This window comes from Periophthalmus magnuspinnatus, chromosome 15, assembly GCF_009829125.3.
Source record: "Periophthalmus magnuspinnatus isolate fPerMag1 chromosome 15, fPerMag1.2.pri, whole genome shotgun sequence".
In the NCBI taxonomy this organism is placed as follows: domain Eukaryota; kingdom Metazoa; phylum Chordata; class Actinopteri; order Gobiiformes; family Gobiidae; genus Periophthalmus; species Periophthalmus magnuspinnatus.
The window spans coordinates 16,960,689-16,980,550 of record NC_047140.1 but is presented as its reverse complement, the minus strand read 5'-3'; the positions used below and the strand labels follow the sequence as shown (position 1 = coordinate 16,980,550).

Below are 19,862 nucleotides of genomic sequence, written 5' to 3'. Positions count from 1 at the left end.
TTAAAGTTCTAGTTATAGCTGTTTCTAAGTGGTTCATTGCTTCATTACATATTCACAATTATTAGTTTTCAGAAGGGAGAGAGTATTTACATGAATGGGTGGAGGGATGATTGGTTGAGAGGGACAGTTTGCAGGTTGGGATTAAGAACGAGGTAAGGACAAAGTAACAAATATGTGGTTGGGGTTGGATTTTAGCACTTATACTGTAATTATACAACTGCAAGACACCCAATATAACCTCATATGTAAAATGCATGACAGAAGAAGTCACTATCTCTCTGTATCTGTCCTCCTGTTCTTCTGAATGTGCTCAGTGTTTCATTTAAATGTTTCAGCCTCTGCACACGGCCCGCTCCAGCTTCCTTCACTCCCTCTTACATCAGGCATCTGCCCCTAGGCTCTCTCTCTCTTTCTCTTTACTATCCTGTCTCTCTTCTCCTTCTCCCCCCTCTCTTTTTTCCCACCCTCCTCCATAATTGTCTCTCTCGTCCTCCTTTCTCTGTCTCAACTCATCTCCTTACCCCTTCTCATCTCTTGTTTTCACCCCTCTCTCACCCTCTCCATCTCCTCTCTTTTTACCCCTGCCCCCCTCTCTACTTTCTCTCTCTTCCTCTCGCATATCCCTCTCTCTAGCCCCCTCACTCTTCTCTCCCTTCTCTTTCGTCCCTATTCTGCCTCTCTCCCTCTCATTTGTTCTTTTCTCTTTTCACCTCTCTCTGTTGCTTTTCCAGGCTCCTCGCTCTCTGTCCCTTTCTGTCTACCTCTCTTTGTTTTTTCTTCCCCTTCTATCATGCTTCCCCTTCTTTCTTTTTTTCCTCTCCTCTCTCCCTCTCTTCACGGATTGCTCATATTTAGGTCTGATTTACACAAACACACAAACCTCTGGGGAGAGCAACACACAATGATGGTTCTCTATTCCCCCGATGTCACCGCAGCAATGCAATCATCTGCCACAATTTCCCTGTGTCTGTTGGGAATTCCGATGTATCTTTAAAGGGGTGGGTTTGAAGCATATGCAAAAGTGGACTAAGGGAGTGTGACGTCGCCCATAGCGTTCAAGGGAAAATTTGCATATTTGGAATTCTGACTGTATCATAGCAACCAAACAGCCGATCCGGAGTGAGTCTGTTGAAGGCCGTTCTGCTCATTTCACTGTCAATCAAACCTGTTGCTAACGCTAGTGGGAGCAACCTCAGGGAAAGAAGGCGACTCCTTGGTCTGTTATTAATGTTCATATCTTGATTTAAGGACAAAATAGTCAGATCAAAACACCAGGATCATGTCGTGCAGATTAATACAAACATTTTAAGACCAAAATGATGAGGCTGACAGCAGCAGTTACAGAGAAAGAGGCGAAAGTTTTTCAGTAGAAAGCGAATTGGAGGCAGAGCCGATGGAGCCGGAAGCACGCCCATGCTCACTTCTTATTTGGAACACGGTGGCTAGCAGGTTAGCTATGTCCATTTTTATATACAGTCTATAGTTTGAAGGCAAAGAGGCTATGAGCAGAGTGGAAAAAGTGGAGTTTCAAGCGGTCATTAAATTATCATTGATTGCTGTGTCATATAATCCCCAGTAGGTTGTGTTTGTGGGACATCACAACATTCACAAGTCCCTGTTCATGAGTTTCATCTTCCGGTTATATGATGCCATTTTGAGGATGGGTGAGCATTCAAAAGATATAATGTTTTTAGCTTCTTTTTTCTTTTAATCAGACAACTTAAATGAGATGTATTTCCCTTGACATGTTTTGGCTGTTAACTGCAAGCCATCCTCAGAACTAGGTGGTAATGTGTCATAGACTACATCAAGGTATAATACTTATAGTTTTGATTTGGTAATTACTATAGCAACAGTTATAACTTCTCATCATTCTGAATGGATAGTTAAAATTAAGCTGGAGGACAGGTCAGAATTTTATGGTGGAATTTGGCTTTAACTGTCGGACTGCAGATTTGTTGAATGTTATCTTATAGTATCTCTGTAAAGAAAAAGGGGAATACTATATTTCACATTAGCTTCTGAAAGTGGTGTCAATATGGGGCGACAGTAGCTCAGTTGGTAAAGTGTTTGTCCACTGATCCAAAGGCTGGCGGGTCACAAACTTCATTGGTTGAGATCCACTGATTGGTAATGCGATTCCACCTCCCACAGATGAATGCTGTCATTGTGTCCTTGGGCAAGACACTTTGCCCCCAGTGGCTGCGTACACTGGTGTATAAATGTGTGTGTGAATGAGTGAGTGGTTCCTTTATGTAAAGCGCTTTGTAAAGCACCTTGAAGGTGGAAAAGCACTATATAAATATGTGACCATTTACCATATTTAACCCCAAAGATGTGATTCTTGTCAATTGAATTACTTAAAGCTGTAAGATTAATGTGGTTTGTAAAGCCACAAAGCACATTAATATAATTTTCAGTTTTCTTGTAACAGTACAAAAATGCAAAGTAGTTCTAAGCTTATTTACCTGACATGTTTTGGTGGTCGGACCTTTGTCAGAGCTGTCAGAGTGTGGCATGAATCTTATCAGCTCCTTTCCTCCCACTACTCTCTCTTCATCTTTTCTCTCTCACGCCTTTTTCGCATCTCTTCTCCCTTTTCCCCTCTAATCGTCTCCTATCCTCGCTTTCTGTCCCTCCCTTCTCTCCACTTTTTCCTGCCTTGTCTTTCCCTCCTTCTCTCTTCCTCTCCCCTTCTCTCTCCCCCTCCTCCTTTATTCCCTTCCCACCCTTCCTCTCTCCCTCTCCCCCATACATCTCCCTCCTTCTCTCGTCTTCTCCCTTCTCTCCCTTTCTCAGCTGTTGTTTCACATGGACAGGACATAAAGAACAGAGAACAGAGGAGCACAAAAACAACAGATGGGTGTGGGATGTTATTGTACTGTAATCAGGGAGCAGGTGTTGGACAAATCAAACTGTATTAACATTTGAACTTTTGGTGATTTCATTTTATTGTTTTAGTTATAACCCACTCTCCACATGGGTTATTTATATAAAAAGCTTTGTCTATACCACTGAGAATTCAGTGGAGCAGGGGAATATCAAAGAGAAGAATGGGCTTACACATGTCAGGATTTGTCAAAGTCTGAACAGTCTAAAAATGAAGCATCTTTTGTTCAGTCAATGGTCACATTTTTATATAGCACTTTTCCACCTTCAAGGCACTGAAAGTGCTTTACATCAAAGAACCACTCACCCATTCACGCATACATTCATACATCAGTGCACGCAGACACTACGGGCAAGGTGGGTTAAGTGTCTTGCCCAAGGACACAACGGCAGCATTCATCTGTGAGAGCTAGAATCACAACGCCAACCTGTGAGTCAGTGGATCTGACCGCTCAACCAGTGTTTTAAGTCTAGAGCTAGAGTCGAACCGCCAGCCTTCAGATCAGCGGACAAACACACACCAACTGAGTTTTTCTGGTGCAGTTTTCAGTGCCGATAAATGGCCTCTCTCCAGCTCAGCTCAGTGTGGTTTGTAGATTTCTATGGAGTGGAATTGGCTCTGTGCAGATGAATTGGAAAGACAAGCTGGTCCAATAAATCTGATTTACCTGGCAACGCAAAAAGAATCCAGAAATAACATACATTCTCTTTTAAATAATAGCCATGGAAAATGTCTTAAAAGATTTTGCATTGTTTTTACTGATTGAGTGATTTTATTTAGAACTACATTAATCCCCAGTGGAACAATGCTCTGTGTCCAGTTTTATCTAAAGGTGCACTAAGATACTTTCCTTGTGTGTAACTTTTCACCTGTTTGTCACCATGGAGATGATATTATTTGCCTGGGATATTCCACAGTATAGCATGGAGCTTTTCTATCTCCATGGAGACAGACGGGTCTTGCTTACAGGTCATATCTGTTACTGCCACGCTGCTCCACTGAGAGACACAGGAAATCTTTCCTGCCTGTCGCCATCAAACTGTTAAACTCCGTTCTGTAACCAAACACTTCAATACTCCAATATTCCACTTTGTACATAGATGTAAATAGTGTGTGATTTTTGTGAGGTGATCTATTTATTTATTTTGTTTAACACTGACACTTTAGAAACACTGACACTTTATTTCTTATTGCATGACACTTTATTCTTATTGCACAAATTTTATTCTTATTTAAATTACTTTTTATTTTTATTCTTAAATTCTATCTTGTGGTTGTGGCATCTGGTAACTAAGAGAATTTCCCTTCGGGGATCAATAAAAGTGATTCTGATTCTGATTCTGATTCTGATATCTGCGGAGAGGTTACCCCACTCACACAGAATACATTTTTCTGGGCATTTTTGAACAATAAAAACACTTTGATTGATTAAATGCAGGGTAGATAAGTTATGCAATATCATGGAACATTCAAGGCAAAGCAATAATATCTCCACGGAAACAAGGAAGTCACGGAACCCCACCAGAAAAGTTACATAGTTCACCTTTACATAGCAATGACAGTTTTATCCACGCATTTGTAACGTCACATTTGGATTATTGTTAACCTTGGTATGCCTGAAAACCCACCTCTTCACCCTGGCATTTAATACTATCAGGACAGGATATCTTGGTGTTTTTTATTGACTTTTTATGCATTTGGGCAGCACTTTGGGCAACTGAAGTTGTTTTTAAATGTGCTATATAAATAAAATAAAATTGAATTGCTGCCATTTCCATTAAATATTCTAGACCGACTACTGTGATGTCATGTTTAACCTGCAACTCACCTCCCATATCTCAGAATAACGTCTTCTTTTGTCTTTTATTCCCTGTACAAATCTGCATGTCAAAACCTGATTATAACTTTATTCTTGTCTTTGTATTGTCAGGTTGTTGGAGAGCTCGATGTTTAACGCAGAAGTGAAAGAGGGCGAGATCCTGCCTCCCACCATCCAGAGACTGATGAAAGGATACAACAAATACCTGAGGCCCTTCTTTGACAGTAAGAAATCTGCACAAATGTACCATACTGAGCTGTCTCTCCTCCTTTTCTCTCTCCTCCTCTATCTCCCTCAATTGTTTTCTCTCCATCGATCTCCACTTTCTCACCCCTTCCTTCTTTTCCCTCTCCCGCTCTAACGGTGTCCTATCCTCTCTCTCTCCCTCTCTCCTCTCAAATTTCTCCCCCCTTACTTTCTTCTCTATCCCCCTCTTTCTCTCGGCCTCTCTCTTTCCCCTTCTTTACTTCTCATCTCTCTTTCTTTTCTCTTATTTCTCTCATCTTCTCTTTCCCCCCTCACATCCTCTCTTCCTCTCTCACTTTCTTCTCTATCCCTCGCTGTCTCTCTCTTTTTTTTACCTCTCTCTTTCCCCTTCTTTCCTTTTCTTCTTTCTGTCTTTTCTTATTTCTCTGTTCCCTCTCTTCCCCCCTCTTATGGTCTCGTATCCTCTCTCTCCCTCTGTTCTCTCCACTACTCCACCTCTTTCTTCTCTATCCTCTGCGCTCTCCCTCTCTACTGTCCTCTCCCTCTTTCTCTCTCCTTTCTTCTCTCTCTCTCTCTCACCCCTTATTTCCCTCTCTTCTCTCTCTCTTGATCTCCTATCCTCTCGCTCCCCTTCTCTCCTTGCTTCACTATCCCCCTGCTCTCTCTTTCATTCTTCTCTCTTTCTCCTATTCTTTCCTTCTCTTCTCTCTGTCTTTTCTCTTCTCTGTTTCCTCTCGTCCCCCTTCTCATGGTCTCGTATCCTCCCTCTGTTCTCTCCATTACTCCCCCAATCTTTCTTTTACATCCCCTGCTCTCCCCCTCTCTTCTGTCCTCTTTCTCTCTCTTTTACTCTCTCTCACATGTACCTGCATCCTTTCTTTGACGATAGGAATCTGCAGACACGTATGACAGGAGACAAAGTAGAAAGCGAGAAAAACACCCGGATCCCCGCACGCTCACGTAGAGTAATATGTGCTGACAGTAGACACACTTTGAAGTTTACTGCATACGTGTGGAAAAACAAAGGGAAGTTCCTGTAGTATAAGCGATATGGGCACATCTAAAGGTTTACTGAAATCCCATATTCCTAGCCATTGTCAATAGCTCCATGTTTAGTATTGATCATTATGGCACTATTTAATGTATATCTGACAAACGTCTAAGGTTTTCTTCAACGAAACTGTTGTAGCTTTCTTTTATCAAGGTTAGGGTTAAAGAAGAGCGATTGTGCTTGTGTCTGTTACATAGTTATAATCTCTGACACCCATGGATCATTATGTTACAGTTTGCATATATTAAATCACAATATTCATCCAGAAGGACTTAGTAAAAGAAACCAGTCCACTGGCTTCCGTATCAGAAAACTGCAGTGCCCAATGTGAGCTGACACCGGCGGAAACGTCATCACAACAAAGAGCTGTCAAGTTGTCGGCCCTTCCTATCCATGACTGTAGATTATGCTAACGAGCCACGTAGGGTTCAATATCATGGATTAAGGCAATAAAATTGAAAAAAAAAGTAAGTACAGAGCAGGGTATTTATGCCGGTGGAGGTGAAAAGAGGGACTGATCGGCAATATGGCATCTTGAAAATATGCGATTAAAGATTGCTCAAACATGCATGAATCACTACTACTAAGGGGAAACAACTATAACATGGATAAAAGCTCTGAAATAGGTCTGCTTTAGGTCTGCCTTAGTGCCTAGCAATAATGCCTTACAACAAGAAAGTTCAGAGTTCGACTCCCGGGTCTTATCTGTGTGGAGTATGCATGTTTCTCTCTGTGTCTGGGCGAGCTTCCTCCTGGTATTCTGATTATACCTGAAATCAACCTAAAACATGCACTACGAGTAAAATTCTACAGGGTCATGAAGTGTACTTTAAAAAGCAAATTCTGTGAACTGGACAGAAGTTTTAGAGTGAAGATGTTTCTCCACTAATTCAAGCGGCTTCTTCAGTTCTGGTTAGATTGCTGGTGGACACTCCCTTATATTTGAAGGGAGAAGATATAATGCAGATTACGGATTACTGATTATGGGTCATACCTAGACAACTGAGGGATTCTACAGATGTGTACAATCCCAGTTTAATATTTTAGCAAAAATGAAAAACTATTACTTGTAATATGATTACAATTACACCTTCATCTAGACATTAGTGAAATGTTGACAGAAACTGACCTTTCTGTCAACAGAAAGGTCAGTTAAAGTGGGGGTCCATTATTTTATAGGAAAAGTGTAAAGATTGTCGAGTTTCATGTCTAAACATAAAAATGTGTAGCACCGCTGGACCTTGCTAACCTCTCATTTAGATTTAATTTTATTATCTGACAGAGAATCTTAATTCCTTGAGTAACTGGAGGAAACTCACCCAGACACAGGGAAAAACATGCAAACTCAAACCACAACCTGCTGCCCATATTTTTCTGAGCTCCCTTAATTTAACACAGTAAGATTATGTTTTGTTTCATCTGTAATAACTCTTAACTTAACCAAGCCATCTAAACAATGGTCCTCTTTCCTCCCAACTTCTTTGTTTTGGTTGTGAAGCCCGAAGACCCAATCAATCACAAAGACTTTAATTACGTTTCAATCTGGTCTCTCCACTTTCCACTTTGCCTTTTGGTTGTGCTTTCTCATTTCGAGTTTCAGGGCTAAGTTGCAGAGGGAATTGGTAGATGTTCACTTACATGGTTGGCAGTTTCTATCCCTGATTGTAGTTGAATAGTCAGGCAGACTAGACATTTCATGTACTTGTCAGAATATATAAATATTTTTGATTTATGCTGACAGAAATAACATTGTAGAGGCAATCTTTCATTAGTATACCCCTAGTGAAAACTACAGAGATAGCACATGGATCCAATATATCTTGACATTTAAAACCATATATACAGCCAACAGGATTTATTGATTAAAACTTGGGCTCAAACGTGGTAAGGGGACCTGTCTTTGTGCAATAAAGTGTGGGTTCAATCATTTATTAATAAAACTGCACCACAACTCAAATGAGTTTTCAGACATCATACTTTTTCTCCTATATTTCTAGATTCCCTCTGTTCCATCATTTGAACATCCGGCCCTCAAAGTAACTGCTTCAGCCCCCTTCACCGTTGCTGTGATCTACTGCCCCCAAAACCAAATCATTCATGTCTGATTTCTCCACATTCCTGACCCAACTTGTCTCCACTTCCCCCTACGTTCTGCTACTTGGTGTTTTCAATTTCCACTTGGACTCTACTGGCTGCCACTACTACTGCTACTACTGACTTTATATATTGAACTGACAGCATGTAAACTTTCCCACCCATAACTGTTGACATACCTCTCCAGCACTAACCTCTCCATATCTGACCCTCCCCCCGTTTGAGGAAGCACGCCCAAAACCATCCCATTCAGTCACTCTGCTCCCTGGTACACTCCTGGTACACAACTAAGCCACTTGAAAACCAAAGGATTCCACACCTAACTCTACAAAGACCCTCTGCAACAATACAAGGAAGTCCTGTTTCACGCCTGGAACATCTACCACTACCAACTCATCCAGTTTGGCTCTGGAAATCTGAAAAGACTTTTCACTGCCATTAAAAAACATCTCAATCACCTGAACATTCACAGCAGAAAAATGCCCCTCCTTCCTGTTCAACCACCTCTCAGCATCTCCATCCCTGCTTTCTGCCTCTCTCTGCCCCCAAACCACTTGCTCTGCCCAATCCGATTTCTCCTTGATCTGCCTGAACTCTTGGATCTGCTCCATCCACACTCAAGCTTGCCACCATTACTCCCATCTGCAAAAAAAAACTGGACTTCACCTCAACATTCCCAACAACTATAGACCCATCTCTAACCTCCCATTTCTCTCCAAACTCAACACAAGTTCATCCATAGGTTCCCGTCTGCTCCACTCACTCAAGGTGTCCCCTGAGGTTTAGTTTTCTCCCCCCTCCTCTTCATACACTACATCCTCCCCCTCTGTCACATAATTCACCGCCACGGCCTTTGGTTCCACTGTTTTGCAGACAACATTCACCTGTCCACTAAATCAATAACCCCGGTCACACACTCAACCCTCACAAACTGCATCTCTGAAATAAAGTCCTGGCTACAATCTAACTTCCTCCAGCTCAACTGTGACAAAATGGAAATAATCAAAACGCAGAAAAGAAATTGTTTGAGGAACCTTTCTTTCTGTACTGATTACGGCGATATAATATACATGCAGACACCAGCCTCTACTTTGAAACCTTTGAATACAGTTTTTCACTCTGCCATATCATAACAGGCAATTAATTTAAAAAGCATCACTGTACAGAAGTACGTTAGCCATTGTTAAGAGAACAACACTGTATGAAATGTATTTATATGAGACAATTTCATAGACTGTCTGAACATGCAAATGAAATTATTGCTTGAGTAATGTAATAACTCTACCACCGTCACTATTCACTGTTTGAAGGCATACACACTTAGCCCAATTTGCTCAAAATTACACAATTTTTAATATTATAATTAACCAAAGAGGTTTTATTAAAGATTGAAATTGTATGAGTTTTTGAACTATAAAACTTCACATTTTTTTATAACAAAGACTTTATGCCATCCTAAATCCATATTGGGATTACTCTGTGGACTTTACCATTATTTCTTATATGCTCTCAATTAATTGCAATGAGAAAGAACTCCACTTTACTTGAAAAGTCCGTGAACACCAAATAAACTGTATAATTTACAGAAATGTCTCCACATTTGACAAGCTACACCCACATCATTGATTTAAAGTGCATTTGACAGATTAAGATGTAATAATTATGACTTAATTTGGTGGGATAGTAAATGAGGTAAATATTCATCATAATTTTACATCAGTCAAGTGGCAGTTTTGTGAAGAAACGTAGAAAAAAAAAAAGTACAAACATATCAGGAAGTAGTGCTGAGTTGTAAATGCTTCTATCTATGTCATCAACTGTCAATCAACTCCATCCAAAATGCAGAGACAGTTTACACACAAGGAAGGTATTTTTCTTACAGTTTAAACCTTCATTTAACAAAATAAAAGTGTTATTGTGTAATTTAGACATGTTTTGGCCTTTGTTTACATTTTGGTTGCTTGTTAATAGTTATGGAGTTGCCTTTACGTATGGCAGATCTGCTGTGTCCAACCAGGATGTAAAATTATAAACATTACCAAAAGAAAAAAAATCTTAAATATAGTATTAGTAACAACCTATGTAATAAAAGTAGAGCGTACTTGTTTGGTTAAGCACAGCCCACACACAGCGCCATATCTGCTCCATGACAGCGACCTCATTCATCATGTTTAAAATGAAGATTGATAAGAGGGAGTGGGAGCAGGGATCAAAGCGGTGAAATGCCAAAGTTTTCCTTCTTTCACGGTTCATCAAGAAGAACTAATTCCCCAAAGAAGCGTCAAAATCCAATGCGGGGTCTGTCTTAGCATCTCAAAAACGACCTGTAATAACCTCACATCATGTAACACTGTACACTTTAGCTCATGGTTTACGAGTGATGAGCAAAAACAATATGGCCGCTTACAGACACTTAGTAGGGTATTTAAGGCAATTGAATAGGCTGTGGTGTGTAGGAAGCAGAGAAATGAGAAAGTCATTTGACAAAGTTTCAATTTTAGTGATTAGACATCTGGGTCAGAACATCTTCAAAACTCACGCTTATGATGCAGAGTCTTGAATGAACATATGAAGGAACTATCATATAAAAAGTACCATGGCTAAAACTGCCAACTTTACGAATTCACCTTATTCCAGATCTTGCCTTGGGCGCCGCCATCGTCATTCAGGTTGTATTATTTTGTATGGGGCTGCCAATCTTGACAGCAAATACACTGTCTGGCCCAAAAAAAGTCGCCATCACATTCTAATATTTCGTTGGACCGCCTTTAGTTTTGATAACAGCACACAATGCTGTGGTATTGTTTTGATAAGCTTCTGCAGTGTCACAAGATTTATTTCCATCCAGTGTTGCATTATTTTTCCACCAAGATGTTGCACTGATGATGGTAGAGTCTGACCGCTGCACAAAGCCTTCTCCAGCACATCCCAAAGATTCTCAATGGGGTTAAGGTCTGGACTCTGTGGTGGACAATCCATGTGTGAAAATGATGTCTCATGCTCCTGAACCACTCTTTCACAATTTGAGCCCAATGAATCCTGGCATTGTCATCTTAGAATATGCCTGTGCCATCAGGGAAGAAAAAAATCCATTGATGGAATAACCTGGTCATTCAGTATATTCAGGTGTCAGCTGACCTCATTCTTTGAGCACAGACTGTTGCTGAATCTAGACCGGACAACTGCAGGAGGCTCAGACCTATTTGTTTAGTTAAACCCAGGTGGCGACTTTTATTTTTATTTTTTTGGCCAGGCAGTGCAAGTTCTGTATGGACTACTTCCAGAGAAATGGTGCATTGTTGACTTGTTGGTCACATGAACATAGAACATTTTAAACAAATGAACATACTTTATATCATATTTTAATGGCAAAACTTTACTCAAATTCTCCATTGAAATTAATGGGATTCCCACTTAACTGGAAGTGCCACCACAAAGACATAAACATCATTGGTTGAGTGTCAGATCCAGTGACCCACAGGTTAGTGATGCAATTCCAGTTCCCACAGATGAACACTGTCGTTAAATCCTTGGGCAAGACACATAACCAACCTCACCCCTCTGTGTCTGTGTACACTGGTGTAAGAATGTGTGTGTGAATGAGTGGTTCCTTGATGCGCTTTGAGTGCCTTAAAGGTGGAAAAGCTCTACATAAAAATGTGACCATTTACCATATCATCATAATTTTATGCCTGATTGCTGTTCAGAGGTTCTTGACTAAATAACTTTAAAGTGTCTGGACAAATTGAATTATTTGTCAACGGGCTTGGACAAAAGCATAGAAAATCTAGGCTGGGAGCAAAGCTGTTTACTCAGAAGGAGTTTAAGATGTGGAGAGACAAGAAGAAGTATCTGAAAAGCCAAAGGGAAAAAACAAAGTCACAAAACTGATGAAGCACAAAATGACCAGACACCAAAAAGAGGGATAAAAACATTCAGCCATTTAAAGGGATTCAGTCTAGACAGAAAATAAACAGTGCCATAGCTAGTTTTATAATTACATTGATGGGCGAGACGTTTTAAATTTAAACAAGCAAAGAAACCAAACAGGAGTTGACTTGAAATTCATCTTTTGCCATAAACAGAAGTTGGGATAGTTAGAGTCGTAGTGCAAACAAGTACACATATCTGCAATGTAGTTAGACCTGTCACTTTAACAAATTTTAAGTACAATATATTGGTGAAGAAAATATAGTCGCTAAACGATAATATTGAAACTAATGCTAAAGCAGGTTGATCCCCTCAAAATATTGTAAATGTACAAATCGTTAAAAAATATGACATGATAAAATAAAATAGGTAGTTAGTTTGCATCAACATAGAGAGTTACACAAGTTATACCGTATACTGTATTTTATCAGGTATTTGATATGACTGTCTCTAGGGCAACCAGCTGCTGCCTGGCAAACATACTCAAATCTATAACTATATGTGCTGGGATGTTCGGTAGTATGGCATTAAACATGTTTAATTTTCAGTTATTGAAACTGATGTTTTTTCTTGCTGAAATATCTCGTCACCTGCTTTTTTCTGTGGAACTACAAATGTTTGTAATGCCATCTATTCATTACTGTGGAGCATTCCAGCCAAACATTACCATGGAAACAAGAATGTGGGGTGGCGGATCCTACAACAGAAACATTTGACACACTAAATACATTTTGTACTGGAGAACACTTGATATCATCAGAAGAACTACTGTTATACACCATAATCTAATCTTCTTCTTTCTTTCAAATGTATTCACAACCAAAGGAAGACAAGCAGGTGGTGGACCCTTCACACACAGAAAAGTTACCTGGCACACCTTTAATATTCATGCAAAATCTGTAACGGACAACACTGTATCACCAGAACCACTGTTATACACCATAATCCAATCTACTCCTTTGTCACAATGTGTTTTTTCTTGCTTGTTTTGCAGACGGCCCTGTGACAGTCGGAATGAGTCTGGACATCGCAAGCATCGACACCATCTCAGAAATCAATATGGTACAGTCCCACTCCCCCCTAACCCCTTATGACCGTAAGAATTCTGTTTTTACTGCAGAAAGTCTATGAGAGACCCTGCACTGCATTCACAGCTTGTTTCTACAGTAGGAGCAAATCCATTACACGCTTTCAACCCATGTGATGCAACTGAGGGACATTTGAGAATAAAAAGCATGATCCTTGGACTTGAAACGAAACGTGGAAATACTTGCTGAGTTGAAGCATTGCAATGGATTATTTTTCCTTGAAGTGTACTTAGCTTAGGGACCTGACGCTATCAATATCCAACAATGTAAAAAAAAATGCTTACTATAGTAATGGTCTACGTAGGGGGGAGACATGCATGGTCTGTCAGCAGTTTATTGATAGCTTTTATCCCGAAACTAATTTCGTGAACTTGTAACCCCAATTTGCAGATTAACTGACATTTTTGTGTTGCCTATAGAAATGTATTGGTGTAAGATTGGAAGAGCCACACCAGCAACCATATTTATGCATCAGGAGTTGTAGTTAAAAGAACTCAACAGCACAAAATTGAGACTTCCCAATGAGACATATTGAACTAAATTGTACAGTAATATTGAACAAACTAACTAATGAAGGTTTGTTTTTGAAGTTACATTATGTATTTTTCATGGTGGACAGCCCCCACCCAATTTGGAGATGTTAATACTTTGACCGTGAAGTTCCACAGTATCGCAGTGAAGGTGCTGTAAATGATTTTCTTAAAAACATTTACCTCATGCATTCCGACTCTGAGTATCACAATTATTCATAACAATGAGCTTTTCACATCTAGGGGTGTAAGAAGAAATTGATTCAGTGATATATCGTGATTGGAAGATTCTCGTATCAATTCAAAATGCATCTGAATTTCTTTTTTAAATCAAATTTTTTTCATTTTTCACCTGTTAGATTTAATGTTGTCATAAAAAATGTTAAAAAATACAAAAAAAACATAACTTGTATTTCATAAAATGTTTTGCCATAACTGTAAATCATGTATAACAACAACTAGCATGCTAAGTGTGCGTTTTCTGATTCTCTGTCAATAAAACGGACTACAATTAGATACATACAGTACAGAGTGCTTATACAATACATCTGTACTGAGGCAAGACACATTTTGCTCAAATACATAAAAAAAACAGGTATAGGCTCTTTAAAGCTGTACATCTTTCACATTTTTTAATTATTGCCAAATACTTTGAAAAGCTTAAACCCATGAAGCTAACTTCCTGGCCTTGTAACCTCATTTGCAGGATTACACAGCCACCATCTTCCTCCGTCAGCGCTGGACCGATGAGCGGCTGGTGTTTGAGGGAAACAAGAGCCTGAGTTTAGACGGTCGCCTAGTGGAGCTGCTGTGGGTCCCGGACACATTTATCGTGGACTCCAAGAAGTCCTTCCTCCACGACATCACTGTGGAGAACAGGCTGATCCGGATATTCCCCAACGGGACCGTCCTGTACGCGCTCAGGTAAGAGGGAAAACTGTGGGAGGTGGTGGGTTTAATGAATGGGTAAAAGTACTAAATGAAGCGTATGCCCCTGGTTTAAAATGGAACTACAGCCTTTTTCTAATGTGATAGTCAATTATCAGAACCAAAACTAGACTGTAAAATTATTGAGCAAAAGAAAATGGAATAAATTGGACACACCCTAGTTGGTTACATAAGAAGAATTTGTTACCCTAAGGTGTGAACTCTCACCGGAATCACATGTAATAGACATATTTTTGCCAAGTTGACAGAACTCAATCTTCTTTTGCAATGGGCCCTACCTGGACAACTGGGAGATTACAGAGACATTGATGTGCTACATTTTCTGTAATGAGAATAAATCAATCAACAAAACACTTTTAAACACTGGTCAATCATAGCTTAGTTTAACTTAATAAGATCACAGTGTAACATTTAACATAAGAACAGACTGGTGTCCAAAGTACTTGAATTATTTAACTATGCAACTTGGTACTTAGTTACATTTCCATTTACTAAAACTTTACTTCTTAAATTAGCTTTCAGACATCATACTTGAGTAATACATTTTACTGTGTTCTAGTACTCTTTCTTGTGCAAAGGTTTGGGCTACTTTGGGTTAATGTGTTTTGCAGTGGATTATGATTTATAATTTGTCTATTCTATTCATCTTATTAAATGTTCTGCCCTCCAATTAGGTACATTTACTTCAACACACAGTAACTATCTGGACACAGCAGCTATGAGTCAGTTGTTGGGTCCAGGCAATTACTCTTACAATTACTCTTACTTTAGTAGTTGTTTCCCCAAATACTTCTTGGACCACTACTTTCTACTTCTACTAAGTAATGGACTTTTGCTTTATCACATTTACTTATTATTATTTAATTATTGTCGGATTACTCATGTGATGTTGTATCTTGGACTGGTATCACATACTGTAAAACTGCTGCGCCCCCTATGGAAGCTTCTCTTAAAAACCACCTCGCCAGCGGGTGTAAACAGTTTAGCCTTGTCATTGACTTATAGCTGTAAGTTCAATATCGCCATAATTGTATTTACTTTGCTGCCTCACCAAACAATGAATAGTGGCTTTGAGAGGTGGGAGAGAAATTGTCTGAGGGACGATCCGTGGGATGGATTTGGGATAGTGCAACCGCAGGGAAGTCACTGTTGATTCTATTAGTTTGTATTGGATTGCACTGGATGGTATGAGTTGTAGAGCATGTGATATGTCGATAGGAGGAGATATATACGGGAACCTTGTTAGGATCTTTCAATTTTGATTGTCCTCTGTTCAAGGGCTTAACATGGGCCAAGTATGTGGAACATGCATTGATTAAAATGAGTTTTGTGGAGACTGGGTACAGGCTACGGAGGGGTGCAGATGATCCGTGGATGAATTAGTTCTGCTCCTTTAAGCTTGTGTGACGGGATTTCCTGGCACTCCTCGTTTGTGTCAGGAGCACATGCGGGGATTGGAGAGGTGGGATGGCGGCTTGTCTCCGGATAACAACTTAAGGTTTAAAATAAGAATGAAATTACTCACAATATAGTGGCAGGTTTGCAGACGTATGTACAGTAACAAATGTGAAGGTGGAATGCTTTTGCTAGAGCCGCGAGATAGGATACCAACATTAACTGTGAAATGTGTTATAGCAAAATGGCAATGTGTGTTAGTGGCTCTAGTTTGGTTGAGTTAGCTTATTATTTTCTTTCAACCAGAGAACTTATAAGTGAGATGTATTTACCGTGACGTGTTTTGGCTGCTAACTGCGAGCCATCCTCAGAACTGTCACCGGTGTTGGAGGCGACGTGTCGTACATCAGCTGTTGTTACTTCCTGTAGATGTGGTCAGCTTGACTGGCCTGGGAGGTTGCGCAAACTGACCACGCCTCCTGTGGTCAGAAGAGTGTCCCGTCTGTGAAGGGAGGAACGCTCCTTCATGTCGCTGATTTCAATGGCCTCCTTGATCCAACTTTTGATCTCGTTTGTTTCAGCTCCTATGACCCATGCCCCAGTCCATGATGTGATTATTCCTTTTGTGATGATCTGATATGGCGGATTTTAAGTTCTGTCGCTCTGCTTTGTCGTTGTTAGTCGTATCATACGTGCAGGCGAAATGAGAATTACAAAAGTAGGTAAAGTAATATCTGAAGGTGATCACTTAAACAGTCTAATGTAAATGACCTTAGTAGTTCATTCAGTGATACAACACAATTCAATTTGGGAATACATTATTTGTATTGTTAATAACCTTTAAACATGCTTTTGAGTACATTTGGTCATTGTACATTGGTCTTTCATGTTGTAGAAACAAACAGTGATCCAAAAAAAGAAAGGAGTGATGTGATGAAGACTATTTGCTTAAATGTAATCTGAAAAAAAAAGAAAAAAAGAATAGTTAAAAATGTTTGGACAAATTCATGTGCCGTGTGTGCAATGCAGTTTCTTTGTTGTTGAAGTTGGTCTTTGCACTTCTATAAGGATACAGGTGTGTGTTACTTCTTCATTTGGTAAAACATAAAACTTAAAATAATGCCTTGGGTTGGTAAATACGTGTTACTTCAGCAGTGCATCTGTTGATAGTAGCTGTTAGCACACTGTATACTTGTAGTTCAGTGCAGAATATCTTAAAACTAATCCAGTGATGGCTTATGGACTTAAAAGCCCTATACCTGATTTTTTTTTTCTATGTATTTGAACAAAATTTGCCCCAGTACAGATATATTGTATAAGCAGCTCTTGAGGTCAAAATAAGTCTACTGTGTGCTATCTCCACCTAATCATAAAGTATTCTATTGTCCGATAATCAGGAATTGTGCGTTACCATGCTACTTGTTGTTGTTGTTGCTTTACCGTATGGCAAAACTCCACACTGGCCTCTGAGAATTGTGAAAAGCGCTTATAAACTTCCTGGTGAATAATAAGGATATTCAGAATGCATAAGGTTAAGTGAGGAATAATTTTGGACCACTGCAAAATAAACTATTTCTGTTTTTTATGTTTTTAAAACTGTAAAATTGGTACGGGAGACTATCACAATTTTCATCGCTCTGAGTTTTTGAATGCTCTGAGTGAGAGAACCTACAGGTGATACAGTAACCTACTCGTGATATGAAGATTTTTATAATATAATAGGCTGTTACTTCACTTACAGCCAATTATATGCAAAAAGAGCCACAATCAAGTTAACTTTAAATGTAAAAGCCAGCAAGTTTCAATTAACAGTTAACAGACAAACATGAAATAATATACTGGCACTTAGTTTGTGTAAAGTACCTTTCAAACACCCTTTTATTTATTTTAATTGTTTCAGTCTTAATTTTTCGGTATAAGTTCAAATAAAAGGTTAGGTTTTAGTTGTCTTTTCTTTGTGTTTCAATCTATTTTTCTTTTAGATGACCGGTCATTAATTTAGAGGGTTTTAGTTGTGGAGTCCTTTGTAGGGTGCTCTCTGGGTAGGGTCGCCGTCCGTATCTCAGTGGAAAGTTCAGCTCAGCTTATCCCGGAGGAAATAAAACCTGGCCTGCAGGACAGGCCACAAAGAAAATAATTTTAGTCCATTAAGTAAAAAATAAAAATTACTTTAAATGAAAGCAGAATCATCTTACGTGACTTAATAAAAACTCAAAATAGCGGCTGCTCCGCACTACAACCATTTAGCACGTTTCACATGAAATATACCCAAAATATATAAAATAACATACAGTCAGGCTTAAATAGTATCAAATAAAACTGCAATCAACATAAATATGCCATTTCCTGGTGTCTACAGCAAGTTTAAATTATCTTAATTACCTGGTTTAACCAAGGCAAAATGCACCTGACAAAAGCAGTCAAAATGTAACATAAAACACCAAAACTCTTTGCTTAATCTCAGGGCGGGCCCTAGCCTTTAGGGGCCCTGAGCTAAATTTGCCCTCGGGGGGCCCTCTCCACTTTAATGCCACATACTCATATTTGACAACATTAAGACAACACACAACTACACAACCAGTTGTCAAAAGACTGAAAATTCGAGATGCTCACAACAGCAATATCCACAAGTATAACAGTATAAAGACGTGTAAGGAAGGGGGGTCTGCCAGAGGAATTTTTAAATTCTGGTGCATTTTAATGTGTGACAGCAGACTAAAGTGGACTTACGTTTCTGAATTCTTTATGTCATAAAATACAGAATTGGATAGAGTAGCAAAACGATGCACTTAAGCAAGGGTACACTTACTTCAAAATCATATCACTCAAGAAGTACATAGAGTTGCATAAGAGAAACAGCCTGGACATAACATTAGATTTATAATCATCAGATCATTTGGACTGAACATTAAATAAGACGTGATTTTAAGATCATATCATTTTTATGTTTATTCTCAGGCTTTGGATGCTGTGATTTCAGTAAATGTGCATATTAATGAGTAGGATGCACAGATACTGATACCAGTATCGGTGCCAGTACTCGTACTCGTCAATGGGCTCCCGATACCAAGAGTCGATACCACTGTATCTGTGCCTCTTGTTTGACTCACAGCTCATCTCTCCACAGAGCAGTGAGCTCTGGACATAAAGCTGCACATTAAGCACAGCTGTAATCACATGTGACTGTCACATGAAATATACAAATATTTAGGACTCTAAAGATGATACAATAGTAGCATGCTAACGTAACTTTTAAAAGACGTACAGCATGTCCATGTGTGTGAAAGTGTGGCCCTGGTAAAAGTAACAAAACACTCAGTTATGCTAACAGTGGCTCGTTAGCAGTTAGCTTGTTAGCTTGTTAGCTATTAGCGCGTTAGCAGTTAGCTCGTTAGCAGTTAGCGCGTTAGCAGTTAGCTTGGAGAGCACAGTCTGCAGAGGAAGTGGTAAATATTAAAGCCAGGTGCTTATCTAAATAAATTATATTTGAATTATACCAAAATACAGTGATTTCAGTAGATAAAAATTGTCTGTATTATAAAAATCCTATGAAATGAATAAGATTTGCCACTACTGTATAATCAAACACCAGTAAAAATTATGTCTGGTATCGGCGAGTACTCAAAATTAAGTACTCGTACTGTTTTTGCATCCCTAGATGAACATTCACAGCACATTCAGGAGTCGTTCACAGGTCGTTCTTTCGTCCAGCACATATAACAGAGGTTTCTGCCATAATCAACGTTGTTAATCTGACTCAGGAGCAGTGAGGCTTTAACTAAACTCACAACATCTGATGTTTAGAGACAAAAGAATCAGACACAACCACAAACAGCCAGTGTAATAAACAGACTCACCTGCTGTCCTCTGTCCCTCTGAGGTGTGTCCTTTGTCCCTCTGAGGTGTGTCC

At 39.4% G+C, this 19,862-nt stretch overlaps 1 protein-coding gene across 1 annotated transcript in view; it reads left to right on the top strand.

Annotated features, from left to right (window-relative positions):
* The first annotated feature begins 4,874 nt into the window (after positions 1-4,874).
* LOC117382187 (gamma-aminobutyric acid receptor subunit pi) overlaps positions 4,875-19,862 on the top strand; it is a 32,920-nt gene continuing 17,932 nt past the window's right edge. Inside the window, exons 1-3 of the mRNA XM_033979279.2 lie at positions 4,875-4,933; positions 12,986-13,053; positions 14,316-14,533. Coding sequence (XP_033835170.2) covers positions 4,894-4,933; positions 12,986-13,053; positions 14,316-14,533 — 326 coding nt within the window. The 5' untranslated portion in view covers positions 4,875-4,893. The remainder of the gene's footprint in view (positions 4,934-12,985; positions 13,054-14,315; positions 14,534-19,862) is intronic.